Raw genomic sequence first — 26,929 nt, forward strand, 5'->3', positions numbered from 1 at the left:
TATTCACAGGGGCGACAGGCTGCTGTGGCAGTTGCGGGGGGTTCTTCTGGGCCTGGGTTGCGTGCAATGCATTCTGCTCGAGCCTGAGCAACGTGCCGGCGGGGAGGTCATCGAAGCCATCGTCGGAGAAGAAATCCTCATCGTTATCTTCCATGCCCTGAGAGGGACGACCGCCATGAAAGGGGGAGGGAGGGAGGAAAAGGAGGGTGTTGGGGGGGGGGGGGAAGAGGGTGTGGGAAGTGAATAGCAAATGAATGCGGGATGGTTGGATGGTTGGGGAAAAGACGAGTTGAGAGCGACTCTGACGTCGTATTGATCGGGCGGCCACGGGATCTTTCTTCCCTGCGCGGTCTCTGCCTCTCTCTCTCTCTCTCTCTCGCTCTCCTCCTTGTCTTCTTCCTCCACCTCTTCTCCTCCTCCTCTCTTCTGCCTTTTTTTTTCCCCTCCGCCCTCTTCCCTCTTCCTTTCCCCATCTTGTTTCTTCTATCCTCCCGGATTGATTGGGTTTGCTGCAGCTTCACCCGAGCTCTTTTTGCAACCCCCCCCCCCCCCCCGGCTAATACCCGCCTCGAACTGTCTCCCCGGTCGCCTTTTCACATGAATTTTCAGTAGCAGCCCGACGATCAACTGTTGCTTCCTCACCCTCGCCCGACTCCTTTCCTCCCTTCGAGTCCCACTCACTCGCCTGGATCGGCCCATTCCGCAGCGTGTCCCCTGGTCTAGCCAGCCTCGAGAACCACTCACTGCCTCCCCGCCGTCACGCCTCGAGAAGCCGCCTGGCTCCGTCCCCCTCCCCTGGACATCTTCCGCCATGTCCAAAACACGTCGGAACGTCCGCTTCCCCCGTCGCATGTCCAACGCCTCTGAAGGCCGGCGACCGAGCATCTCCGACGCCAGTGATGTTCTCTCCGACCCCGGCAGCCCGTCCAAGGACGGCAGCGTCGCGACGCCGGCCACAATTCCCGAGGAGGTGAGCTGCCTGCGTGGGTGTGGTGGTTCTGGTGGTGGTGGTGGTGGTGGAAATGCCATCTTTTGGCGAGACTGACAACGCGACCAGAAACCCGAAAAGCCCCAGCTGTCCGAGTACGAGAAGAAGAAGCAGACCTTTATCACGCGCACGATATGGACCTTTGTCATGATCTTCGGCTTCTTCATCGCCATGTTTTCCGGCCACATCTACATCATCGGCATCGTCACCGCCATCCAGATCGTCTCCTTCAAGGAGGTCATCGCCATCGCCAACGTGCCCAGCAAAGAGAAAAATCTCCGCTTCACCAAGTCGCTGAACTGGTACTTCCTGGCCACGACCATGTACTTCCTGTACGGGGAGAGCGTGATCTACTACTTCAAGCATATTCTTCTGGTGGACAAGGTGCTGCTGCCTCTGGCGACACACCACCGTTTCATCAGCTTCACGCTTTATGTCATGGGTGAGTGCCAGGTCTGCTAGTCTCGGTTGGCTCGGCATGCTGACGACTCGCATCTAGGTTTTGTGTTCTTCGTCGCGTCCCTGCAGAAGGGACAGTACCGGTTCCAGTTCACCCAGTTCGCGTGGACGCACATGGCGCTTTACTTGATTGTCGTTCAAGCGCACTTTGTCATGAACAACATTCTGGAGGGCATGATCTGGTTCTTCCTCCCCGCGTCGCTCGTGATCACGAACGACATTTTCGCCTACGTCTGCGGTATTACGTTCGGACGGACCCAGCTCATCCAGCTGTCCCCCAAGAAGACGGTCGAGGGCTTCCTGGGCGCTTGGATCTGCACCATCATTTTCGGGTACTTCATGACCAACATCCTCATGCGCTACAAGTACTTCATCTGCCCGGTCAATGACCTGGGCGCCAACGTGGTGACTGGATTGCAATGCAACCCCAACCCGGCCTTTGTGGCTCAGCCGTACCATGTCCCGGAATGGACCGGCATCGACAAGACCTTCTATGTCGAGCCCATCCAGGTTCACATCCTCATCTTCGCGAGCTTTGCCTCCCTCATCGCGCCCTTTGGCGGCTTCTTCGCCTCTGGCCTGAAGCGTACGTTCAAGATCAAGGACTTTGGCGAGTCGATCCCCGGCCACGGCGGTATCACCGACCGCATGGACTGCCAGTTTATCATGGGGTTCTTCTCGTACATGTACTACCACAGCTTCATTGCGGTGTACAAGGCGAGCGTGGGGGATGTCATTGAGACCGCCATCAACGGTCTCACGGTCGAGGAGCAGCTCGAGGTGGTGCGGGGGTTGGGCAAGTACCTGTACAACCAGGGCACCGTCTCCGAAACCGTAAGTCATCCTCAACCGTCCGATAGGTCACACCCTGCTAATGACAGCACATCAGATCCTCGACTGTCTGAACACCGAGCTCAAACGCCGCTGAACCTAAAAACCCGTCACGACCCGTCCTTGTTCCGTCCAACCTCTCTCTTTCTCTCTCTCTCCGTGATGAACTCCTCACCTTCTTCTCTCTCTCTCCTCTTTAATCGTCGGGGGCAATCCGAAGCTATGACTGACTACCATACACCTTTCTAATCACCTCACCTCCCCTTCTTCATCTCCTCCCGGAGCGCTCCGTCTTCCGATCTCATGGCCTTGACCGTTCGGGTAAAATGACCCCTCCAGCCTTCTCCGCTCGTGCCGTGCCTCCCGGGACCGAGCCTGAGCCTTTGGATGTGTGCATCACATTGGGTCATTGGTGTGTCACGTTTCAGGAAAGGGACTGACTGACACATGGTTGGTCGGGTGGGACCAGGGGCGAGGGGAACAGCAGGACCAACCAACCTACAAGATTACTTACTTACTTAGCTACCTACTCACTCGCATATAGTAGTCACTTGTCTGTTTCTTGGTCTGGGTTCCTCTCCCGGTCTCGTCTCTATTTGCGTTTTTTTTTTTTCTTTTCACTTTCTCCTTTTCTGTTTTTTCTTTTCTTTTCTTTTTACCTTTCTTCTGTTTGCGTCGATTCTATCTTCGTGTTGATTGATGGCGGTGGTGGTGAATGATGGTGATGTGGTGATGGGGATGGGATAGACCCTGCCCTGTCTCGCTAGGTAGACAGGTATTTTGTAAAAAACATGGATATATAGCAAAGCGAAACACTGTGGTGTTTGATAAACTCGGTGATTCAGTGACTTTTTTTATCCGCTGATTGATTGGTTCATTTCACTGACCGGTTGATTCTGGGATTGATTGGTTACTTACTATGGTAGTTAAGTTGCTGGATTGATCGACTGTATGTGTATTCATGATTATAGACAATACAATCATATCGGGGTGTTTGTTGTAGATGTCTACCTAGGTATGTATTCATGTATTTATGTATGTGTATATATCATGATGTATGTATGTATGTGTGTGTGTATATAACTGGGTGTATCTAGACAGGTTTCCCCTTTCCTTCAGTTTTCTTTCTTCATTGCTCTCTCGCTCTCTCGCTCCCTCCGCCTATCCCTCCATCCATCCAGTTCAACTCTAGCTCGCTTGTTCACTTCGGATTTCATCTTTGCGCGTGTTATGCAAATGGAGTGGAGCCTTATCCTTGTCGTCTGTTCTTCTCGCTTCCGTGGTCCCTTGTGCTGTGCTATCGTCTGTCTCTATTCAAGGTAGGATAGGATATCGACTGGAAGGGTCGGCCGGTCGGTCGGTCGGTCGGTCGATCTGGCGCTGGAAGCTGGAAGCTGAGTTGGACCAAGCGAGAATGGGAATGAAAGCTGCTGCACCACCAGAGCTAGGCCCGTCTTTGTTGCCACTTAGGCGTGGCGGACACCGACCTGTTCGTCAGAAGTAAGAACGAACCGACCGACAGACCGGTAGACAGCCATGCCTGGTGCATAGCTTGACTTGACTGGGTCCCGCCCCGGGAGCTGCTTGACGCGCGCGTGGTGATGAAGTGATAGTGATGATGATAGTAATCACTCTAGTGAGCGCCATGCACACGTGACAGACATCACAACCCGATGCATTAACCGCACCATCAGCGCCACTCCGCTGAATAATACAGCAATAGTCCGATGTCAGAACTGGGACTCTCATTCCTCAACTTCATACTCTTCCATCTCGACCTTAAAGTACTCCGTGACGTGGGCCCGCTCTGCATCCGCGCACTCCGGGTCCAGCATGAAGCGGACGGCGCCGTCGCGGCCCTTCTCGGTGGCTTTGGGTCTGTCCCCGTTCGCGGCGACGGGGGTGAGGGGGTGGAGTTTAGCGGTAGCAGTGGCCGTGGCTGTGGCCGTGGTAGCGGTAGGATCGGGGCCGGATTTCTCCCCGTTCGTGGGCTTGCTCTCGGCGGTCCAGTGCGTGTACCGCGGGAATTTCTGGGCCTCGGCCTCGGTGTTCAGCGGGATGCGGACGGTGAGGAATCGGTCGGCGGGGAAGTGAGAGCCCACGGTGGTTTGGCTGCGGTTGTGGGTGTAGAGTTCTAGCAGGTCGAGGAGGGTTTCTGGTTGGGGTGGTTAGATTGGGGTTGAATTGGGATAGGATTGAGGGGAAGGGAGGGGTTAGACTCACCCATGACCTCCTCACGACTGGTTTTCCATTTCGCATAATCGACGCCCTTCTCTACGGCCTCGATGCGCTGGTCGAGTAACCGACCTGCCAGTTCTAGGCACGTGAATGCCATGGTCGAGGTGGTTTGCTTGATGGGCGCGTACGTGCGGTACAGATCCTGCGAGATGCGGTATGCCACGTTGGAGACCTCTGACTGCAGCGTCAGGCCGTACTGGCGGGCCAGTTTGACGAGTGTCTTTTGCGGGTGACGGGTGCGGAAGTCAAAGCCGGATGCTTCCAGCATGAGCCTTTCCAGGCCGATGATGCCTCGGGCGTGCGCTTCGAAGACCTGGTTCCGTTAGCTGCGGTTGCGTGGGATGAGATGAGATTGGGGTGGAGTGGTTGGCTTACCGGGTTGTCCGGGGCCATTTGCTCCTGGGGAGGCTGCTTGAGATTGTACGCGGCGCAGACAATCTCGCGGGACCGCTTCAGCGTGTCCTCGATCTTGCAGGCGGTAAAGAGAGCTGCCGCTGCGGCGTCCTATGCAGGGTCAGAAGGGGTTCGTCCGTGAAGGCTCGACAAGGGGGTGGGTACCATGTAGTTGTACTCGTTGTCGGGGTGAACGAGTCGGAACTTGTGGTAGTACACCACGGCCGTGTCGAAGGTGCGGATGGGTCTGGCTGCGGTCAGTGATGCTGGTTTCCCATGGTTGAGCATGCATGCATGCACTTACAGGCAGAGGACTCGGCGGACGTTGTCGATCCAGGTGACGCCCTGCAGGCGCAGCGATTCCTCGCGCAGGGGATTGACGCCCATGGCGGCGATGCATTTCTGGATGGTCTGCTCGAAGATGTACGGCTTGGCTACCTGGATGAAGGATGGGTGGATGGGAGGCGGCTCCGGGATGGCGGTGTCCGGGGCGCCCGGGGAGAGCGCCTCGTCCTTCCTGTCGAAAGCCATGCTGGCGGGGGGGGGGGGGGGGGGGGGGCTGTCGGGGAGTGCAACAGCGAGCGATGAGCGATGGAGGCGAGGCAGGAATGGAGGGATGGAGGATGTTGGATGTTGATGCTGATCGGCTTGTCATTGGCGAGATCAGATTGGTCAGGTGATGTGGGGCGGCATTAATCCGGTATTGTAACACGCTGATACATATAGATTACCATGTTACATACTGTGATTTATCTCTCCCATTTCAAGTTCCACTATATTGACTGGAGAGATCAGAATGAACTTAATATTAAAATCTTTCTTATGTTATCAGTTATGCGGTATTGAGATAGTCTATCCTGTTACACCGTGACCCTATGCCTTCTTCTCAGCCGGGAATATATAGTATATCCGTAACTATACTATAGGCTTAAAGACACAATCAAGGAACCCCCCTCCCCTCCCTCGTCGCCTTCGCCAACTCACTCTGCGCCTCATCATCCGCATACCTGCGATAAATCGGCAAATAGAACTCCCGCTCACTCAACGTCTCCCTGACGCTCCTCCTCCCCTGCACGGCAGTCAGCCACGTCCTCCACCTGGCCCAGATCTCCTCATCCGCGCCCCCCTCCCCGGGTCCCGGAATGCCCACGCCCCCCTTATACTCGTCAAACACCCAGAACCGCACCGCCCACGGCCCGAGCACCAGGTCCGGGAGTGAGATCTCCGAGCCGAGGAAATAGGGGCCGGTGGGGTGCATTTCCGCGGTCCATTGCTTGAGGGTGGAGAGGAAGTCTTGCTGGACTCTGGTTAGGCCGTCGGTGCTTTTGGTGGGGGTGGAAGGGGAAGGGGAGGGGGGTTGGTATTGCAGGAAGCGGTGGAACGAGGGGATGATTCGCGAGGTGACGAAGTCGATCCAGATGCGGGCTTTGGCGCGTTGGTAGGGTTCGCTCGGGAGGAGGGGCGTGTGCGTGGGGTAGGCCTCTTCGAGGTATTCGAGGATTACGGTGGATTCGTAGAGTGGGTGGTGGGAGGTGGATGGGGGGATGAGGATGGGTCTGGGACGGAGATGGTGGGGACGAGCCCGCGCGGGTTGAGGGCGAGGAATGAGGCTTGTTTGTGGTAGGGGTTGACTTCGATGTATTGGTAGGGGATTTGCTTTTCTTCGAGGGCAAGCCAGACGCGTTGCACTGGAGAGGGTTAGGTGGGTGAGGGTTGGCTCGAGGGGGGTTTGAGGGATTGTACCGAATCTGTGGGGTTGGTGAGTGAGTGACGAAGGTTCGATATTGTGGTGGTGACTTACGGACAGAACCACCCCGCATACAGCTTCAATGGCTGCTCGGCCTGGTGCTTCGCGACCAGCGCCTTGGCTGGACCCGTGGCTTCGGGGTGGATGGATGCGTCGGGGATGGCCATGGCGGAGTGGATAATAAATCCGGTGGATGGATGGAGGATCGATAAAGGCGGGGGATTCTTATAGAAAGGCAAATGACGGGGCGATGGTGTCATGGGATTATTAATTCACAACATGCCCCGCAGGCTGTAGATTGAACACCACCACCATCATCTCGACCGAGAGAGCATTAAGGCCACCCAGAATCGCCTGTCAAATAGATCCAGTGCTGTAGAGATAGATAGTCTCATTAAGCATCCCAGAGACCAAACCATATATACCTTCTTCCTCTACAGCATATAGTCCCCATCAATTCCCATACTTCCGCAACAGCTTCTGCATGATCGCGACAGCCCCCGATTTATATCCAGCCCCGAAGATCGCAAGGTGGTTCAGATGATGGTACCTGGCCGGTCAGTATAAGACCGAGACAATACTCAATAGTCAAGAGCCAGCCGGGATATAACTCACAGCTCATACAACCTCACGCGGTCATCGTACTCGTCCACCGGCTCTGTCTTGGGCACCATCTTGTGATAGTCCGTGAAGAACGCGCCCCCAAACCCCCCAAACATCTTCATGATCCCCAGGTCGAATTCACTGTGCCCGTAGCATGCCGACGGATCGTAGACCACATCGCCGGCCTCTTCATCCGCCTTTCGCCCACTGCCCACAATGCGACCCCGATCCGCATTCCCACACCACAGATCCCCATGCACCACAACCGGGGTGATCCCTTCCCCATGACCGCTCCGATCGTATCCAAGGTGCCGATCGCCCAGCAGCGCGGGGACCACCACGCGTGCCGTCCGCTCCACCATGTCGCGCAGGCCGGCGTCCAGCCCGTTGCGGGTCTCCGACGTCGCCAGGATCGTCAGCAGTCGCTCGTTGGCATAGAAGTCCGCCCACGAGTCGCAGTACCGGTTGGGCTGTTTCGTGTCGCCGCAGAACGTCGGCACAGGGAATCCAAACCGCCGCCGCCCCGTCTCCTGGTCGACCGGGGCAGGCGTCGAGTGCAGCTTGCCCAGTCGCTGCGCCAACGACTCCCCTCGACGGCCGCTCACCCCGAGATCGAGGAACTCGGTCGCCAGGAAGAAGCTCTTCCCGTTGCCTTCTTCCAGCGGGCCCCAGGCCAAAGCGCGTGGACAGAACCCCGGGACCGAGGTGGCGATCGCGTTGAGCGACTCGTATTCGCCGCGGAACATCTCCCCGGCGGCCTTGCCGTCGGCCGAGGTCTTGACGAAGTAGCGACGCTCCTCTTCCCCATGGCCGTCGGGGCTGGGCACCGTGGCGCGAATGGCTCCGGTGCTGGTGAAGCCGGATCCCAGGCCGGCCGTGGAGAGGCTGGCTTTGGCGGGGTCGGGGATCTCCAGGATTCGTAGTAGCGAGTCGGGTACGGGGGCCATTGTGTCGGGAGAGTCAAGGGAAAGGAAAGAGCTGGGGAAGGTGATGGATGAGAAGGGGGATGGGGAAGTTAATTAAAAGAGTTGGTTGGAGTTGGTTGGTTGTACCTGAGTTGGGCGCAGGCGAAAGACTGGCCGGAGATGATTTCAGTCCGATGACGTCAAAAGGTTGTTGCTTCTATCGAGCTCCGTTTAACAAGCACACACACAATGAAGACAGACAAATTCGGGTTCATCATCATCATCGTCATCTCTACGACTGGAACCAAGTCTTTGTACATCCTGCCCATGTTATCTTGCCAACCCCAGAGCTTCTCCCACAGGAGATTGATGAAGGAGGGATAAAAACAAACAATAAAACAGCAAGGCATCATCAAATCCAAACTCAAGGTTAAATCACCGCTATGCATGGGTCAGAGAAGTCACCATATCCTGCGCCGTTTTCGTCCGTTCCCGCACGTCTAGATCGGGGTCATCCGCCAGACTGGCCAGTTGCTCCAACACCCCCATCGCCCGCAGTCGGTACGCCCGGTCCCGACAGCCCTCCCGGTCACTGGCGTCGTCCTGGTACGTGAGGTTGATCACCACCCACACGCAGTTGGTCCGCACATCCCGATGGTTGTGGTTGAAGTATTCCATCAGGTGCCGCAGCAGGCTCTCGTGCGCCACCAGCAATTGCCGGTGCCAGGGAAGGCCCGCCGCGATATGGATGATCACGTAGGTGACCGACACCAGGATCTCCGCCGGCACGTTCAGCGCCCGGTGCGACGGCGACTCCCGCCGGTGCGGAAGCTGGATCGAGCGCGGCCGCAGCTTGTCCGCTAAAGAGTTTAGAATGAGATCCTTCCCGATCGCCTCGAACAGATGGTCAATCATCTCGGCTGCACCTGGCCCGCAGAGGATGTTCCGTATCAGGTCGAATGTCTGTTCTTGCACCGCAATGTCATCCTGCCGCGCCTGGGTCGTCTGGTCGAGGTCGCCATGTAGCGCCAGCTTGCGTCGCCGCGTGGCATCCGGGAGGAACATGTCCAGGCTCATCTTAGATGGGGGCATGCTGTCCGCCATCTTCATATCCTCGTCGCGCCCGGAGGCGTTCTCGACCGGGTTCAGTAGATCCACCCGCTGCCCCGCCGAGTTGGCCCGGCTCATCCCCGCGCTGGTGTTGCTGTCCATCTCATCGTCTATTCCTCGCTTGGCCAAAGCATTGGTTGGGTCCTGGGTGATGACTTGCTTGATCCACTCGGCGCCGAGGCCTTCTATTATCTTGACTTTAACATCGTTTGTAGAGTTGTATGCGACATGCTTCAGCGCCCACAGCGACTCGATGCAGAGCTTGGTGCTCGGGGAATGCGCATGCTCGCACAGTGCGGGGAGAACGTCCGCGGAAATGATCGCCTGCTGTGGTTAGCGCTCGGTCTTGGGTCGTAGGTTGATGAACTAACCTCCTTCATCGGACTGAAATCCAACGCTAGGTTGCAGATTACCTGCGTGGCAGCAATCTGCACCTCGATGTCGGGATGTTTGATCAACACGAACAAGGGTGTCGCGACACCAGCATCAATCAGACTTGTCCTCAGCACACTGACCGAGCGGGTCAGCATCCGCGCTGCACCGCAAGCAGCCAGCAAGGTGGGCGTCGGATTGCCATGAATGGCAGTGTTTTTAGGAGTCGACGTGTCCGTCGGCTGATCATCCGAGCACGGTTTCAGCGAGTCGATGATGTACGGCACCACCCCATTCTCGCAGACGGCTTTGCGGTACTCGTCTTTGAGCGGAACCAGAGCAGCGAGAGCCTTGAGAATGTTCTCTCGGTACCGCATGACATGGCAATGGATGGGCGAGAAGCCTGGGGGGCCCATTAGGCACTCTACAGGCAGCGAGTCGGATCCTTCATCCACACTTTCTTCCCCCTCGGCATGCCACATAGGACGGGCAGCCTCTTGGACTGGATTGTAGGTTTCTTTGAGGAGCTGCGAGAGCCTTTTGATGGCACTCCCGTCGACTGCGTGCCTCTGCAGCTCGAGGTCGTCGATTACCAAGGTTGCAAGCACGAACGGGGCCTCTTCCCTAAGGCGCTCAGTGGAAGGGATCAGCCCGCCGTATTGCACACCGTCGTCACCGGTCATTTCGTAGTCCTTGTCTAGCATCCGGATCAAGATGGGTATTAAGAGGTAGCCTAGCATCGACGCCCGATTCTTCTTGGTCAGCCCCAGGCGGAAGAGAACGGTGACAAGACGCGCCGCCATCAATCGGATCATGCCGCTTTCGGCGCGGATAATATACAAGAGCCACGGGACAACAGGGTTCTCTTCGTCGTCGGAAGATGGAGCGTCGTAAACCGCCATCGGCGTCGAGAACGACTGGCTGTGTCGGCGGTGGGTCGTGCCCTGGTGGCCCAGGGGCGGGAAGTTGGGGGTATTCGCCGGAGACTTGTTCTGAGATAAAGGTACTGGTGGCAAGAGATGTTCCAGGGGACTTGCACCTGCATGGCGCGGCACAGCCGATCCCGATAGATATGTTGAACCCCACGGACCTTTCTTGATATCCGTGGGCGCGAACTCTGGCACCTGGCGAGGGAACACAGTGATAATGCCGGGCGAGGAGAGGAAATGCTCCGCGCGCCACTTCGAATGTTCAATAATGACCGTGACGGCTCGTAGGATCGGGGCCAGTTTGGCCCCTGGCGGCGCAGGCGGCGGCAGCAACCCCAAAGCGCCTGGGTCCTGCACATGCGCCTCGGCACCGGGGAAGACAAACCCTTGGGCTACAATGAAGGATGCTACCTTCACGGCCAAGGCATCCAACACTCCACGTTCAGCCAGGACTGCCTTATGACTTTCCTCCACACACAGCTTGCCGACGAGAGATGCCGCAATCTCAATGGCTGCTTGGTCCTGGTGATGGCCATAATCCTGACCCAGAATGCGAGCTAAAAAGCCAATATGGTCGTTGGAGAAGAGTAGGTCGGCTAGGCGCGTGTCTTTCGATGACTGCGGTTGGCTCTGTAGTGGCAGCCGGTCGGCGATATTATTAAGGGCCCGGAGGATGGGGAGGACAAAAAAGGAGGGACAGTCAGGCGAGGAGATGATTGCCAAGAGGGTGGAGAGTATGCCGCTGGAGAAGATAGGTGAGAGAAAGGCCGCACCGCCTGCTCGAGAATCAGCCCCCGTCCTAGAAAACAGCGCGTGGTCGGTCCAAGCGCGATTTAATTACCTTGTGCTAAGCTCCCGAGAATGATAACTGCCTGGAGACACGCTTCGTCCTCCTCCGACGCGGGACGGCGAAGCTTTGCACCCTCGTTGAGCTCCGTGGAAGCAGCCGCTTTCCCGGCCGGCTGTCGGGCGGCCAAGATGTTGGCCAGGACGGGGATAATACCCCACCGGATCCAGGATTCCTTACGTTGGTCATGGCCAATGGTCTCGTTCTTGAGGCTCCGAAGGGCAGCCGCCTGGGCCGACAGGGACTCTGCATTCTGGAGCTGGAGGAGGAGCGGAGGTATCGAGGCGCGAGTCATGATCCACAGCAGTCGCCGCCTCCCGCGGGGAGGCCACTTGGATCGATTGCGTCGGAGAATAGAAGGGAAGCGCAGATCGCACAGAGAATGGGAGGATCGAGCTGGGAGGGAACGGACAGGTCAATATGCGAGGAAAACCGATAGGAGGGCGGATGGGGAAATGGGCCGGGAGGGTGGTGCACCGCCAGCTGGCCGGGAGGAGCGATGAGATGGATGGCTTCGATGGCGTTGGAAAGTCAATGAGCGACCAATGAATCCGGTGGGAACCATAGACAAAGCGTAGGTATATGGGCCCGAGGAGATCTAAACGGCGCGAAACAAGAACAGCCAGCTAGGTATGAGGGAGGGAGAAGAAGAAGAGCATAGCAAGGAGCAATGGAAGCGACATGGACGGGGCCGCAAGACAATCCGGGGGATGCTCTTCTGGACTGACGCAGCCGTCGTGATGCCCGTCGCCGCCCTCGTCCTCTTACCGCTTTCGGCCGTAGGTGTCAGGTGACATCACCTGACGAGGGGGGGGTGGGTGGGTCGTCTCTTTAGTCAGCACGCACCTAGATGACTCAGCCATGGCGGTAAAGGGACATCATGTGACTCAGCCCTACAAGTATTAGTCTCTCCATAGTTATTCAGAATTTTCGATACTAGCCGCACGCCGTCGCGGCGTGAATATCTAGAAACAGGAAACTAACGGATAGTTAGTAGTTAGCTAGCTACCCCAGGACGTCGGCATTCATGGGAAACAAGGGACGTCGGCGAGCCCACGACATATCTACCATCTAGCATGATAGTAAGGGTATTGAACCGCCACCTGTCACGAAGGAAGAGACCGGGTGGAGCAGAATTGCTTGGAAGTCCATCGGAGAGCCATTTGGAGGGCCGCAATAAATGAATCCTGACCCGCGTAAGGCACTGGTATCGCATGATCGAGGAACTTGGAAGTTGGGAGGGACGGGCGCTCCGGGACGAGGGAGCGCTTAGCCGCCGCAGCGCTCCCCCCTGATCCAGCGCCTCCCTGCTCCCCCCCTCCTCTTATGCCATTGACTCCTTCTGAATATAGTAGCAGGTCCGCGCTATCGTATCGCGATCACCTGAGTCGTCGACTCGCCAGGCCCCTGCAATCAGCAATCAATGGCCCAATAAGACGATCCCAATGCGAGGAGTTTTTCGCAGGGTTCTAGACTACTCCGTCCGCTTTCCGGATGGGCAAAGCTGTTCTCCCCCGTCCACCGTATCGGGTAATGAGTGTACAACGGTGCGTATCGGGGTCAGCGCGGTAATCTGCTTTCTACTCTGTACCACTTCTATCTATCTACTAGATACTAACTACTAACTAGTATTAGTATCTACTGCCATTACTAGTTAGCGGTAGTAATAATAGTGGTTAGTAGTACTCCGTAGTAGGTAAAGAAAGGGCCTTAGAAGGTGGGTAATCGTTGTTGTTAGTGTATGTATGGGGCCTGTAATGTTGCCGGACTAGCCTGAGGTTAGCTGGCTCGGCGGGACTGGTGATTAGTGGAGGCCCCCCCGGCTGACAGATTCCCTGCTTTTTTTCCCTGCGTGTGATACCGTCCGTACCGCCCCGTACGACTGGCGTACACGAAATTTTCTGGAAAGGGAAGTTCCCCTCCCTCGTATGTGGCTTTGCCTGGGGATCGTCGTCATTATTGTTATATGATTTCTCGCTCGCCGGGTCTTTCTTCTCGCCCGACAGAACTCTCTTCCTCTTCTCCTCTCTCTCTCTCTCTTTCTCTCTCCACCTCCACCTTCTCCTCTCTATCCACCTCCTCTCCCACACGCCCCGTCAGGTTCTTCTCCCCCCAAGAGCTGAAGCTTTTTTCTTCCCCGCAGATCACGATGCGTCTGTGCACGCCACCTCTCCCCCTCGCAGCAGCACAAGGTTTCGCAGCGTCTGCCAGCTTCGTTGCACGTCGTTCAGTCGTGCGCCCACGTGGTGGCCTCGTTGGGCGGAAATGCTAGTTTCATCGCCCTCGCCGTCCGCCGCCCTGCGTCCGGCTCCTTCGTCTCCCTCCACTCATCCTCATTCCCATTCCCACTCCCACTCCCACTCCCATTCCCATTCCCATTCCCATTCTCATTCCCATCCCCCTCCCCCTCCTCATCCTCCTCCTCTCCCTTCTCTTATCCTCGCCATCCTCCCACCACGGCGCCGTACCATCCGAACCACCCGCCCCCGCCCCAGCATTATGAGCCCGCCGGGCACGCTCCTGCTGCGTCGAGTCCTCGTTTTGATCCGCAGTCCTCCCGTGTGGCCATCGAAGAACTTCGATCGGCTCTAAACCGGCACACCGTTGGCCCATCCCCCCCCGGGCCCTCAGGGGATCTCCCGCGCGGTCGGATGTCCGCTGGGCACACCTCCTCTGGGGGCGCAAGTAACACCATCGCTCATCCGTCTGCTGACGCCGTCATCCCCGCCTCCAATCCGACGCGCCCTCCTCAGGATCGTCCTACCAATAACGTTTCCGCCCCTCCTGTACCTGCAGCCTCCGATCCCGCCCCAGGTCCCCAATCAATATCTACCCCTCCAATGCCTGCTCCAAATAGTGCTGGCTCCGGGTCCAACAAGCGTAACAGCCCGAACGACCCTGCCGCCAATGGTGCGCAGACCGGGGGTCTCGCTGCCGCCGACCTGGAAGGCTCCCAGGCCAAACGCCTGCGACCGGACAAGCCCGAGGTCAAGGTGCTGCCGATCCGATACGAGCTGGCGGACCCCCGGGACATCGTCGTCTTGATCTCGAGCATGCTGATGGAGCTGATCCATTTCAATGACAAGATCCCGCTGAACCAGGGCCGTCTGACGCGCTTCCACTCGCGGTCGCCGCCGCGAATCTCGGTGCATGATTACCTGCAACGACTGGCTACCCACGCCACGCTGTCCCCGCCGATCCTGCTGAGCATGGTGTACTACATCGACCGGCTCTGCGCCCTCTACCCGGCGTTCACGGTCTCCAGTCTGACCATCCACCGGTTCCTCATCGCCAGTGCGACGGTGGCCAGCAAGGGCCTGAGCGACAGTTTCTGGACGAATAAGACCTACGCCCGAGTGGGCGGTATCACCATGACGGAACTGGCGCTCCTCGAATTGGAGTTTCTGTTCCGCGTCGAGTGGCGCATCGTGCCCGAACCCGAGGTGCTGGTGGACTACTACAAGAGCTTGGTCGAACGGTGCGATGGGTATACGATCCAACGTGACGGTTGATCCCGCTCCGACTACACAAAGATTTAGACCGGTTTCATATAGTTCTGGGCTTGGACGGCGCGAGCTAGGGATGATCAGGCGGTCATGGGGCCTATGTGTTTGTACTGGTACATATAATACACATACACGGACATGGAGTTGCTGTTCTGCATAGCTTGATGGCGAGGAGCGAACAATGTTTTACGGCTGGTGTTGTTTTGCTACATGAGATTGCGATCTCTGTTTTTTTTTTTTTTTTTTTTTTTTTTTTTCTCTCGTTAGTTAGCCTCGATACTGTTAATAGTACGTCATGTACAGACTAAGTACCCATGCAAGCCATGCTTCTGCATGCTTCTGCTCTAGTATTACTCTGTAGGGACGTATCGGATTCCCCCTCTGCTATTTGCTGGGCTAGACGATGACGTCTGCACTTCATCCCACACACGCTAGCCCCGATGCAGTGGAAGTAGGGCTTAGGTCTTAGGGTACAGGGTCCGGAAGAGATGCGGGATGATCTGAAGTTCACCTCAACATGCCAAACCACTTCTCTGCTGTCGACCCTTGGTTTCAATCAAACCAGGCCATGACACGACTCTGACCAGCGCTCGATAACGCCCCGTTATACCGCAGAGACACCCGCGCTTCATGGACGCCGAGGAGCTTCTTCGCGGGATCACGCCCCTCGCGGGCGACGTGACTGCCATCCGGACCGTGCAAGAAACGCGTCCGCTCGAAGAATTCGGTACGTCTGCGTCTGCGTCTGCGTCTGCCCCTCATCGGAATCGCAGAAGCTTACCCATCCCTCCCCAGCCGACGCATACGTCGCGGAAGTCAATGTCAAAAGCGCCTCGAAGGTGATCAAGTGAGTGAGCTCGATGCCAACATCCACGCTACGCCCCCTTTATCATCTTCTAACAGCCCAGAGCCCTGGACTCGTCTTTTCCCCGCGACCCGTCCCAACCGATGAACCACCTCCGTCGCTTCGCAAAACACAACCAAGTCCCCGAGCATCTTCGCCCTGCCCTCCTCCGTGACGGATCCTCCCCGTCGCAGACCATCTTCGTCCTGATCTCCCCTCCCCTCCCCGATACCGAGACCCTACAAAAAGTCCTCGCCCCTTTCGTGCCGGAGAATGCCGTCTCCGAAGAGGGCGCCGTGCCCCTTCACCCCGTCCGCATCCCCCTCCAACCACCCATGACAACCGTCCAGGCCGACACGTGGTCGAAAAGCATGTGGCCCGTCGTGTTCAACCCCGCCGCACCCCGAGCGATGGTCGCTCCACCCCCACACGTCCTGAGCCGCGCCCGCGAGCTCATCCAGCCCAACGCAGGACGGTATCTGGCTCTGGCGCAGCAGATGGCCGAGGTGGCGGAACAGTCGGGTCTAGGTCGGGGGGTGGGTGCCGTGGTCGTTGACCCGGACCTGGAGGCGGAGATCGAGATCGACGAGACAGACGAGGCAGGGAATATCCGCTGGGCGGACGCGGTGGTCGCGGTCGCGGGTGACGGACGGTACTCGCGTCGCGAGGTAGGCATGGACGACCCGCCGCAACCGGGGACCGGCCCGAACCCCAATATCCAGACGTATGACGCCGATCGCGAGGGTGGCCCGGAGCTGCATGCGCTGATGCGCGTCGTGGAATTGATCTCCAGCAAGCGCCGACAGGACGGCCCCGTGTCGGCTACCGGTCGCCCGTGTCTGAATTACCTGGAAACGTACTTCATGGCGCAGTCGGATGTCCCGGTGTCGGAGTCTCACGATTCGTCCCCCGTGCCGGAGAAGTATCAGAAGACCACGGAGACGGCCGCGCATGCCATCCACAAGGAATCCGAGACCGAGGACGTCCCTGCGTCGCGCATCCGTCCCCGCTCGCAGGGCGGCTACCTGTGTACCGACCTGGATGTGTATCTGACCCACGAGCCGTGTATCTGCTGCTGCATGGGTCTGCTGCTGTCGCGCTTCCGGGCGGTCATCTTTCCGCGGGGAGGCCGGATGGTGTCGGGCGGACTGGCGTCCGAACCGGTCGTCCAGCCAGTGCCGGTGGAGACTGAGATCGAGGCAGAGGCAGAAGCAGAGACAGAGACGGAGGGTGAAGCGGCTGCTGATTCTGCAGAGGACAAGAAGAAGGGAGCAGAGCCAGCCAAGTCGCGGGAGTACTACGGGCTGCACTGGCGCAAGGAGCTGAACTGGCGGGCGTTAGGGTTCGAGTTTGTAGAGGAGCGGCCAGTCGCGGTGCGCGCCGAGGAAGGCGTGGCTTTTCACGCCTGACAGATGGAGTATACTACTAAGTAATACCTATAAATCGGACCCTAATCCCAGTTGCAGCATATGTCCAACATCATACAACCCAAGCAGCGATTGACCATCCCTGGGAGGTGTAAACCGTGTAACCAACCCTGTATCAACCTCGCCCTCAACCACCTCTACTGTCAATTCCTACTACTAGTACTACTACTCCCACTATCACCACTCCTGTACCGTTCCAAACCTCGATATAAACACCACACTTCATCAATACAACCTAAGCCATAGGGTCGGGCGTGGGAGGACTGTGTAGTGTGTAGTGTGATGGAGAGGAGGGAGTGGAAAATGGAAATGGAATTGGAAATAGAAATGGGAAGGACAGGAGGGTGAGGTCGTGGTCTATCTACATAAGTATGTACATCGTGGCTGCAGGGGTCGGTTAGTTACTTTACTATACTCGTACGCAGATAAATTGCTATGCTGCATAAAGCGTCACATCATATTAAGTAGTACTAGCTGCCAGAGTAAAGCCAAGCAGGCAAGGAAGCATGGTCCCGCGTGCCCACATATCGAGGTGATCCCATCATACATAGCCCCGTTTTTCTCGTCCCATCCATTATTCATTAATCCACCCCGGGCCTTGCCATATACCTCTCTAGCCCCGCAGGAGCTGCGCACGGCGCGACAGAGCCGGGATCTTGCGGATAATAGGGTCGTGTGGAGACGTCTCGGCCACGGACATGTACAGAGCGTCCAGGCGCTGGATGAGAATGTCCATGATGCGCGGCGCGACCTCGCGGATGTCGTTGTCCTATGGCTAAGTCAGTAGATGTTACAGTCGAAGATTTCAGTATCACATACCATCGGGTTCACGGTCTGCAGGACCACTTCCAACCAGCCCAGTCGCTGCATCGGGTTGGTCTGCCACGACGAAGTCACAGCAACGCCGACAGACAGAGCCACGATGGGCGAGAGCGTCGTCAGGTACGACGGGTTCATGCGCACAAACAGGTTGTCGAAGAGATCCGCCTGCTGGGTTGATTGGAGCCACTGCACCAGTTAGCAACGTCAAAGACAAATCCGTGGGGGAACGGAACGTACCATAACTGAGCCTTCTTCATAGCGGCCCTGGGTGATCAACTGAGCGATCTCCTCCATCTCAATCTGCTCCGGAGTCTTGGTGTTGGCAACCGGAGCCGCCGCAGGCTGCTCGACCACCTCGGGCTCGGCTTCGGGCTGGGAGGCCAAGGCACGGTTGAGCTTCAAGACCTCGCTCTGAAGCTCGGATTGGGCCGACGCCATCGTGGCCACAGTCCCGGCAAGTTCGCGGACGAGCGAGGTAAGCTGGTCGATCTTGGCCGCGTCGTTCTGGCGCTGCTGTTCATGCTGTCTCGCCTGAGCCTGCATCTGCCTCTCCATGTTGACGGCGACCTTCTCTGCAGTCTGCGCGGCAACGTTTCGAATGGCAGGAGTGACCGTATTTTGCACAGCCTTGGCAATCTCACTCTCCACCTGAAGGGCAAGCTTCTGGCCGACCGCTTCAGACAGAATCTTCATCGAATCGGGCTGCTGCACGGCACGATGCACGGCCTCAGGCAGCGCTTGGCGAAGCTCACGGGGGACAATACCTCCCATCTGCTGCGCCACCACGGCAGTCAGCTGCTTGCCGACAGTAGCAGACGTCATATCAGCCAAAGCCGGAACGACATCAGCCTGGATGCTGTTAGCGACAATGCGGTTGAGATTCTTCTCGACATTGTCCGAAAGAGTGCTCGAGACGAGACGCAAGATTTGATCCTGTCTCTCTGACGAGGCCTGATCCCAACTGCGACGGTCGGCGTCGAAGCGCTGGTACAATCCCTCCAACTCACGGCCAAGACTCTTGCCAAATTCGGTAGAGACACCAGTCTGGAGCGCTTCAAGGTGCTTGTTCAGAAGAACAGCGGTTTCGCCAGCACTAACGCCAGCGCCGACAGTAGGGATGGCAGTCGGGAAAGCGGGCGCGGGCGCGGTGGGGGTCTTTTGTCCATCACCGTTGGGCTGCTCCAGGACAGTCTGGGCGGGAGATGGGGTACTGGAGTCGCCCACGCTCTCAGTAGCAGCGGGTTCCTTGCCCTTCGCAGAGGGTTCACTAGCAATGGCGGTGCTCTTCTTTTTCTTCTTCTTGTCGGCCTTCTCGGAGCTGTTGGTGGCAACAGACTCGGCCTGCTCTTCCGCCGGCTTCTTCTTGATGGTCACCTTAGTAGGAGACTGAGTGCGCAAGGTACTAGGACCAGCCGCAGCAGCAGCCTCAGTGTTCAACTCGGGAACCTTCCTGGCGATCTCCTTGGCCACCGGCTTGGTGGGGGTGGGAACCGCATCGCCGTTCACCGAGGGCTCGTCCGCCACGTACGTGGGGAAGGTCTGCAGCTCGGCAATGTCGACGTGGCCCTCCTCCAGGGCGTTGACGGGGCGGATGATCTTGTTGTCGGCAGTCCAGCCCAGGTCTTCCTTCTTAATGTTCAGACATGTCACTCCGCGCGAGTGCATGACATAAAGCTCGAACAGGCTGCTCTCGTCGCCAGCGCTCTTGGTGATCGGAAGAAGGTCCAAGCTGCGCAGCTGTCCCTTGGACGCGAACGAGATCTCGCGGATGCCGCTCATGCAGGCCGTCGACTCCGGCTTGGGCAGGCTGCTATCCTTCTCGCCCGAGCGCTTGATGAACGAAGCCTGCGACATCGCCGACAGGTTGTACCTGGGGGCAGACAGGTGGACAAAGTAGATCGAGTTGCGCGTAGGATGTCCGACAACGATGATGCCGGAGGATGGGTGGTAAGCGACACTGCAGATGGCGTCCGACTCGTTCTCGTGGGGGAACTTAAGCTCCTGCACAGCCTTGCCCAGCCCAATATCCCAGAGCTGCAGGGTGTGGTTCTGCTTGAGTCCCACCAGAACGTATCGGAGAGCCATCGACTTGACGTAAGGGCGCAGCTTGTCGATGAACAGGACCGAAGTGGGCCACGACTTCTCGGTCGGAGAGCCAGTGACGAAGGTGTTCAGAGGCACCCGCACCTCGGCCGGGTTGGGACCAGCACCGAAGAAGGCCGGGTTGTTGACCACCTCACGGATGTCCCAGAAGCGAAGGCGGCCGGTCTTGTCGAGGGAGGCGATGACGGTGTCATCATCACTGAACATGAAGTCCTTGCCAGCCTTTCCAGTCGAGATCTTCAGAGCACGCTCCTTGAAGAATTTTTCCGTGTTAACAACACGCTGAGGCCCCGAGACACCGTAGCTGGGGCTCATCGCAGCCTGAGGGGAGACAACATAGATGTTCTTGCCACGACCGATGGCGAAAAACGCCGGGTGACGAGAGCTCCGTTTGGCCCGCGTTTTCAGCTGGCCGCCCGAAGTGTTCTCATCCGACGCAGGGAAGGGCGGGAAGACGAGGCTCTCGCTCTCGAGGGCGTCCAATTCAAAAAGATCCTTGTCGGCGCGCGAGATCAATGCCCAGTACACCGCGCCACTCACGCCGATGCCCAGAATCGCCTGCTCCTCGGTGCTGCGGCTGGTGCTAGTCGCAGTCTGAGAGGTACACACAGCAACGTTGAAGACGCGGTCACGGGTAGAACGGAAGACCTGCTTGTCACTACCGTCGTCCTGACGGATGATACGCATGCCCCCATTCTTCGCCAACGCGTAGACGATGTAGTCGGAAGTGGCAGACGTCAACGAGCGGTCGAGCTGATCGAAGTCCTTCTTCAGACGAGCGATGTCCATGATACCATCATCCCGGAGAGTTGCAAGTTTGCCGGAGTGGGACTTGACCGAGATAGAGATGAACGGCTTCAGAGGGAAGTTGTACACCGAGACGACACGCTCTTCCTCCTTCTCAGCGCTGTCCTCGGCACTCTCCCAGCTGTCCGCCAGCGCGTCACCACTGCCACTGTTCGAAGTCTCCTTCGCAGCAGCGGAAGCAACGGCTTCAACGACTTCCTTCTCCAACTTGCTCTCTTCGGCTTCTTCCTGGGCCTCAGCGGCGGTCTCCCGTAGGTGGCTGGCAATAGACGAGAGCACAGCCTGGGTGTCCTCCTGAGCCGTCGCCACCTGCGACACCACATCCGCGGGCTTGGAGGCAGAGCTATCAATTTCGCGACCGATTTCTTCCACGAGTCTGTCGACCACCTGAGTGACAGCTTCTCTCTGTTCCTCGGCCAGGACGGGCGACGCGGCGCGCTCAGGCTCGGTCGGCTCCGCCGGGGCGGGAGCCTGCTCGACCTTGGTGGAAATGCTGACCTTCTTGTTCTTCACGATCTCCACAGCGGGACTCTCGCTCCGAGAATTGGGCTGTGGGGTCCTGCGAGGGGAGGCAGCGGCCAACTGCTCGAAAGGATTCACATAGGTGAACATGGACTCCTTTCCAGTAGGAGAGAGCTTGTCCAGTTTCCCAGATGCAATCTCCTCAGGATGAGCGATGTCGTCAAGACCCGGGACAGATGGCTGCACGGTGTCGCTCAGCTCTGCCTCAAGTCCTGGAGACTTGGCAGCAGAGAGAGAGGACGGAGACCTCGAAACAGGCTTCACCGGGCCTTCCGGCACCTCTTGGGCGGGCTTGGGGCGGTTGAGCAGACGCAGCAGCATCTCCTGGGTGTTCTCCGCGGTCGGGGCAGCCGAGGAAGAGCTATCTCCAACGCCAGCACCCGCAACGATCGGCCCAAGCTGACCTGGGTGACCACCGGCCGGTCGGACGGGCGGGGCGGCAGGCTGTCCCTGTCCACCGAGGAGGGAGGCGACCAGGTCCGACGCGGAGATGTTTCTCGCGTGGGCCTTGGAAGGGTCCTCCGGGGCAGCCGCACGAGCCTGCGGGTATCTGGGCTGATCAATGCCAGTCGTTGGCGCTTGCTGCGGGGCAGCAGCGGCGGGGGGCTGGGTGAACTTGAGCAGATTCAACAGGTTCACTGCACGGTCGGGGTTCTGAGGCAACGGCTGGTGATGTGGCATCGGCTGCGGTTGCTGGTGTTGCGGAGGCAGCTGGGAGTACATCTCAGCACGAGGCGTAGGAACATTAGGACTAAGAATATCCGAGCCATGGTGGGCCGGAGTATTAACGGGCGAGGGACTGTGAATATTCGAGGAGACCGAGGGGTGGCGGTAGCCGTGGTGGAGGTGCTGCAGCTGAGGGTGGTGAGGGTAGCTCTGGGCGTCATAGGGCGGCTGAGGGTGCTGCTGGTATTGCGGCTGGGGGTGCTGCTGGCGGTAACCCGGCTGGTACTGGCCAGGGTGCTGCTGCTGCTGCTGCTGCTGCTGATGCTGCGGCGGCATAGGAGCATCATGAGCAGGAGTGCCCGATGGAGAGGGGCGCGGCCTGATGCTCGCCAGGAGCGCCTGAAGATCAGTGGGGGTGGACATTTCTGTCACTCGCCGTGGGTGAAGGCGACCTCCAAAGAAATCTAAGCTCCAAGTGACGGGAGAAGCTCTCTTTCGAGAGTCAAAAAGTGAAGGAAGGAAGAGAGAGATAGCACAGAACAAGCAGGCTTAAAGCAGGAGCAAGTGTAAAAGGAATGCAGGCAGGAACGTGCAACAAGAAGGGGACCAAAAGAAGACGAAGGACGGACTATAGTACAGGAACGAAGGGGGGGGGAGGGGGAGGAAAGGGAAGAAAGGGAAAAGAAAGGGAAGCGAAGAAAGCTCGGCGAAGCGCGACTCGAAGCGAGAAGCGGAAGCGGAACAAACCTATGAAGAAGTCGTGGCGGTGAGGTTGTGGTTTATTGTGTGGTTGTGGCGGTGCGGCTGGCCGTACGTAAGATTACCATGTAACGTAACGTAGTATGGTAATCCCGAATCCGATGATGAAACCCCGACGATGAAGAGAGAGAGAGGATGCGAGCAGCTGCTGCAGAACATCCCATCCTCCAAGTCAACCATGGACGATCGGTCCTGACACCTTCACTGACACCCATCACCTCGATCGACATCGCGTCGTCACTTGTCCCTCTCTCCGACTTCACCGGAAGAATTGAACGAACCCATTAATTACCTCTCTCGCCACCGCATCGCCGCATCTTCTATCTCGAGTCGAGTCTCGACAGACAACCACCACCACCGCAACCACACCACCACACCACCACAATAACCATGTTCTGTCTCCGGAGGTAACCATCCCCCTCCCCCTGCTCACCCCCACAAGAACAATAAAACTAACAGAAACACCACCAGCTGGCTCCCCCTCCTCTTCATCCCCACCAACGCCTCCCCCCTCTTCATCATCTCCTTCGTCACCCTCACTTACATCCTCCACCGACCTTGCATCTACTGCTCCGCCCTGCTCCTCATCCTCTTCATCTCGTCCTGCCACTGGTCCGACAAATGCTTCTTCGACCTCCGCGGTGACTGGTTCTCGCCGCGCTACGGATCCCCCTCCGACTCCTCTTTCTCCGACCTCTCCGCCAACGACTCCTCCACCCTCGCCGGGTACGTCTTCGACACCGTCAACTCCACATCCAAGGCCCTCGCGGGCGCCTTTGTCGACGAGGCCCAGCGGAGGCTCGCGCTGAATGGATCCCTGCCGCACCAGGATGAGTGGACGGGGATTGGTCTTGAGTGGTTGCGCAGTTTGTTGGGGCGGAGGGAGTGGACGCTGCCTTGTGTGGATGTCAAGGTGAGGCTTTGAAATCGGATCGCATCGCATCGCATCGCATTGGATTGGATTGGATCGGATCAGGCTTGGTCGTGTGGGTTGGGCTGCCTAGGAGGCTATGTTTGCCTGCCTACTTACCTACCGACTTCAGTTGTCTTGTTACTACTACATACTCTTACCTACCTTACATATCTATACCCTACCCACCTACATACCGATATCATCGATTCGACACCGGTACACAGCACACTGCTCCAGGACACCGGGTTTCCTCCTTTCTTCTTTCTCCTTACTCCTTCCTCACCTCTCACTTTTATTCCTCCATCTCATCCCCTCTCTTACCCACACAGCCCGCCTTTCCATCTCATTCCACCCTCCAACCGATAAATATAGACTTGGCGAAGGCTGGCGGGGCTTTCATGCGGCGAGCTAGCTGCACACACACACATGCATATTGGAAACGAGGGGAATATCTCCGGTCGTGGCTTTTTGTGCGCGGAGTTGGTGTACATATCTTTCTTTCTTTCTTTCTTTCTTTCTTCCTTGCTTGTCGTCTTTATTCATTCGTCTGACGAGATTGTTCTTTCCCCATGTGGGTGGATCTTGTGCAAAACTCTATTTACCTGCATCCTTGACTCTGAGAGCAAGAGAGAATGGGGCTGGGGTTGGGGTTGGATTCCGGATGAGAGGAAGGGAGAATGGTATTGTTGGGTAGGTGAGCTGTAGGCAGGTATGTACTCTGCTTTCTCTGGAAATACGGTAAATGGATCAGGGATATGAGATGAGATGATATGATATATCGGATATACACAATGGTATGATATAGCATTAGTATCAGTTCTCTTCCTGTCTAGGATAGACATTACATATCTCGTAAGGGAAAATAAGTAAACACACTGCCACTCGCTATTTGCCACCAACAGTCAAGATCACCTCGTATCATTCAGAAGGCAAGAACATCAACGTACTAATTACAATGCAAATAGGTATCTAACAGGAGAATGAACAGGCCGGGCCAATTATACCAGCAGTGTGCACCCGTGCGCTAGGGCAGGGCACGGGGGATCCGCATAGCACATAGAACGTCATCGTCGAGCGTAAGCCACACCAAGGCGCGTCAGTAGAATATCGTAAAAACATAAGGTATCACAAAAGATGGCAAGAACATAAGCCCGTCGTAACTCCGTGGACGCGTCGAGCATGCGATGGCTAAGCACGGGAAATCGAGGTATCGAGCACCAATGTGCAAGGATCGTGGAGAAGAGATATAGACATGTCGGATCGAATGAGGGGGGAAAGGGATTGAGAACACAAGGAAAGGACGCTCCGGGGAGCTTGCGGGCCGATCATTGGTATGCGCCGCCCCCCATGGGCAAGGGCCAATCGTCCTCGGTGATGCTGCTCCAAAAGGCCCAAACCGTGCCGACCGCCAAAAGGGTGAAGAGCGTCTCGAACAGTGCGCCGTTGATCTTGCCGTGGGACGCTTCGCAGAGGTGCACGCTGATCACGTATTCGAAAATTTGTCCGATGGCAAACAAGAGAGCGGCGCAGGTCAAGTAGACTAGAGGCATGTTAGATGTTTTTCTTCTGACGCAGTCGCATAGAATGGGTCCGACGTACGCATGGGCCGCAGTTCGCCCAGAACCCGGATCACCAAGACGGCTTCCAACACGTAGAACGCGACGAGACAGACGAGCGGGAAGAGCTGATAGAGAACATAGAGGGCGATGTTGCGATAGTCGTGCGACGCCGTGGTCGCGAACTCCCCCGTCCAGTCGAAGGCCGTGTCCAGCGCGATATAACCCGTACCGATGAAGAGAATCAGCGAGGAGGCGACGATCAGACCGAGGGAGGCTGGGGTTCCGTCGTCGAGGATTTGGAAGCCCACCAGAGCGTTCAACAGCAGGATCCAGCATGTTGCGGTGATGGCAGCAACATGTACGGCGGAGAATCCCTAAAGGCGCGCATTAGACCCGGCCATCATTGTGATGAGTCGCACGACCTACCTTCCGGACTGCTGAATTCAGAGGAAACCCGCCCACGGAGAAGATCTCGCAGATTTCGATCACGATAAACCCAAGCAAGAATATTTGCATCTCCCTAGTACCCCAGTCAGCTGCCGTTCCTTCTGTTTTCGCGCCTTGGTGTGTACCTTCTCCCGACGGCGGCCCGCTTGCGATCCGTCCGCAACAACAGAATCAGCGACGTCAAGATAGCAATGAATGCCAGCAGAATCGAGCCTGGAAGAGGTTAGATCCGGAACAGTCCATCAATTGACGGACAGGCCATACCGAGATTGCTGAGATGGCGATCATTGCTGAGCCCGATCCCGACGAGCGCACACCCGCCATAAGCTTTATTCGGGGGCTGGTTGTCGGCGACGAAGAGCTATCAAAACACGAATGTCAGCGATACGGCATTCCTCCATTGAGCAATGACGACACAGGGCTGAAGGAATGGGGGGAGGGAGCGTGGGAATGCGAATCGGAGCACGTACATTGCAGACCGGGAGTGTGGAATCTCGACAAAAGTCCTACACATGCAGATCACCCACGTCAGTTCTATGTCAGACGCGGTCCTGGAGGCAGGTGAGTGGCCAACGCACGTTGAAATTCCCAAATTGCGTCGAACCCATGGCTAGTGAGGATGGAGGCTGAAGACCATGCACGAGAGGGCTTGGAGACTCGGCGCAGCGAGAGCGTGGAGGTGGTGAGGGCGACGGTGACGGTGAATAATTTGATCGAACTCGATGGACCCACGCCGGTCACGATGGCTCCGCCGGAGATCTGAGGGGTGGGCACGAAAGGGTAGCGATTGGGATTAGGGTGGTTAAAAAAGATCGATCTCCCACGAGAGTGTGCACTCAGGGCGGCAGCAGCAGCAGCAGCAGCAGGAGGGAGAGAATTGCAACGGGCAGAGAGACCAGAAGCGAGAGGGAACGAGCGAGGCGACACTGGGCTGACACGTTGGGTTGGCAATATTGATTAATGCGAGCAGGCGGTTGAAAGAAGGCGAGAGACGATGCAGCCGGTGGAGCAGGTGAGGCGGAGGAAGCACACTAAGGACGGGGAAAGAAGGGTAATTATCAGGGATTATTAGGGACGGGGGGGTGGTGAGGGATGATGACAGGAAGGGAGGGGAGGATTAGGAGGGGGTGGG

General features: G+C 57.4%; 10 protein-coding genes across 10 annotated transcripts; 4 read left to right on the plus strand and 6 right to left on the minus strand.

Moving 5' to 3' along the window:
- The first annotated feature begins 712 nt into the window (after positions 1-712).
- On the plus strand, positions 713-2,454 carry cds1 (phosphatidate cytidylyltransferase). The gene is made up of 4 exons (XM_025548824.1): positions 713-970; positions 1,058-1,430; positions 1,488-2,281; positions 2,337-2,454. The coding sequence occupies exons 1-4, from the start codon at positions 812-814 to the stop codon at positions 2,373-2,375; spliced, it is 1,365 nt and encodes a 454-aa protein (XP_025403717.1). The 5' UTR covers positions 713-811; the 3' UTR covers positions 2,376-2,454.
- Positions 2,455-3,699: 1,245 nt separating this feature from the next.
- Positions 3,700-5,454, minus strand: BO70DRAFT_89466 (putative cyclin). The gene is made up of 5 exons (XM_025548825.1): positions 5,214-5,454; positions 5,075-5,156; positions 4,892-5,020; positions 4,502-4,829; positions 3,700-4,433 (listed from the first exon to the last, which is right to left on the minus strand). Exons 1-5 carry the CDS (start codon positions 5,438-5,440, stop codon positions 4,024-4,026), a joined length of 1,176 nt encoding a protein of 391 aa, XP_025403718.1. The 5' UTR covers positions 5,441-5,454; the 3' UTR covers positions 3,700-4,023.
- Positions 5,455-5,724: 270 nt separating this feature from the next.
- BO70DRAFT_358733 (uncharacterized protein) lies at positions 5,725-6,844 on the minus strand (the record flags this gene model as incomplete). The annotated part of the gene is made up of 2 exons (XM_025542365.1): positions 6,711-6,844; positions 5,725-6,657 (listed from the first exon to the last, which is right to left on the minus strand). Coding segments are annotated over exons 1-2 (695 nt in total), but the record flags the coding sequence as incomplete, so codon positions are not given.
- Positions 6,845-6,919: 75 nt separating this feature from the next.
- Positions 6,920-8,405, minus strand: BO70DRAFT_89495 (putative fructosamine-3-kinase). Its single transcript, XM_025548826.1, has 2 exons — positions 7,272-8,405; positions 6,920-7,206 (listed from the first exon to the last, which is right to left on the minus strand). Exons 1-2 carry the CDS (start codon positions 8,204-8,206, stop codon positions 7,110-7,112), a joined length of 1,032 nt encoding a protein of 343 aa, XP_025403720.1. The 5' UTR covers positions 8,207-8,405; the 3' UTR covers positions 6,920-7,109.
- Positions 8,406-8,605: 200 nt separating this feature from the next.
- On the minus strand, positions 8,606-12,208 carry BO70DRAFT_329725 (armadillo repeat protein; the record flags this gene model as incomplete). The annotated part of the gene is made up of 3 exons (XM_025540794.1): positions 11,417-12,208; positions 9,646-11,351; positions 8,606-9,601 (listed from the first exon to the last, which is right to left on the minus strand). Exons 1-3 carry the CDS (start codon positions 11,715-11,717, stop codon positions 8,606-8,608), a joined length of 3,003 nt encoding a protein of 1,000 aa, XP_025403721.1. The 5' UTR covers positions 11,718-12,208.
- Positions 12,163-15,185, plus strand: phoB (regulatory cyclin phoB; the record flags this gene model as incomplete). Its single annotated transcript, XM_025547754.1, has 2 exons — positions 12,163-12,201; positions 13,606-15,185. The coding sequence occupies 2 exons, from the start codon at positions 12,163-12,165 to the stop codon at positions 14,932-14,934; spliced, it is 1,368 nt and encodes a 455-aa protein (XP_025403722.1). The 3' UTR covers positions 14,935-15,185.
- Positions 15,186-15,473: 288 nt separating this feature from the next.
- BO70DRAFT_329728 (putative tRNA-specific adenosine-34 deaminase subunit Tad3) lies at positions 15,474-17,181 on the plus strand (the record flags this gene model as incomplete). The annotated part of the gene is made up of 3 exons (XM_025540795.1): positions 15,474-15,655; positions 15,724-15,775; positions 15,837-17,181. Exons 1-3 carry the CDS (start codon positions 15,559-15,561, stop codon positions 17,179-17,181), a joined length of 1,494 nt encoding a protein of 497 aa, XP_025403723.1. The 5' UTR covers positions 15,474-15,558.
- A 455-nt stretch (positions 17,182-17,636) lies between these two features.
- On the minus strand, positions 17,637-22,751 carry BO70DRAFT_384781 (uncharacterized protein). The gene is made up of 6 exons (XM_025545679.1): positions 21,883-22,751; positions 21,709-21,852; positions 21,445-21,672; positions 18,259-21,411; positions 18,019-18,207; positions 17,637-17,968 (listed from the first exon to the last, which is right to left on the minus strand). The coding sequence occupies exons 1-6, from the start codon at positions 22,540-22,542 to the stop codon at positions 17,813-17,815; spliced, it is 4,530 nt and encodes a 1,509-aa protein (XP_025403724.1). The 5' UTR covers positions 22,543-22,751; the 3' UTR covers positions 17,637-17,812.
- Positions 22,752-23,160: 409 nt separating this feature from the next.
- On the plus strand, positions 23,161-24,076 carry BO70DRAFT_89580 (uncharacterized protein). Its single transcript, XM_025548827.1, has 2 exons — positions 23,161-23,285; positions 23,350-24,076. The coding sequence occupies exons 1-2, from the start codon at positions 23,269-23,271 to the stop codon at positions 23,801-23,803; spliced, it is 471 nt and encodes a 156-aa protein (XP_025403725.1). The 5' UTR covers positions 23,161-23,268; the 3' UTR covers positions 23,804-24,076.
- Positions 24,077-24,806: 730 nt separating this feature from the next.
- BO70DRAFT_411085 (chitin synthase export chaperone) lies at positions 24,807-26,793 on the minus strand. The gene is made up of 7 exons (XM_025547270.1): positions 26,376-26,793; positions 26,268-26,303; positions 26,062-26,158; positions 25,923-26,010; positions 25,777-25,870; positions 25,391-25,724; positions 24,807-25,331 (listed from the first exon to the last, which is right to left on the minus strand). Exons 1-7 carry the CDS (start codon positions 26,403-26,405, stop codon positions 25,117-25,119), a joined length of 894 nt encoding a protein of 297 aa, XP_025403726.1. The 5' UTR covers positions 26,406-26,793; the 3' UTR covers positions 24,807-25,116.
- Positions 26,794-26,929: the final 136 nt, after the last annotated feature.

This window comes from Aspergillus heteromorphus, assembly GCF_003184545.1.
Source record: "Aspergillus heteromorphus CBS 117.55 chromosome Unknown BO70scaffold_2, whole genome shotgun sequence".
Lineage (NCBI taxonomy): Eukaryota > Fungi > Ascomycota > Eurotiomycetes > Eurotiales > Aspergillaceae > Aspergillus > Aspergillus heteromorphus.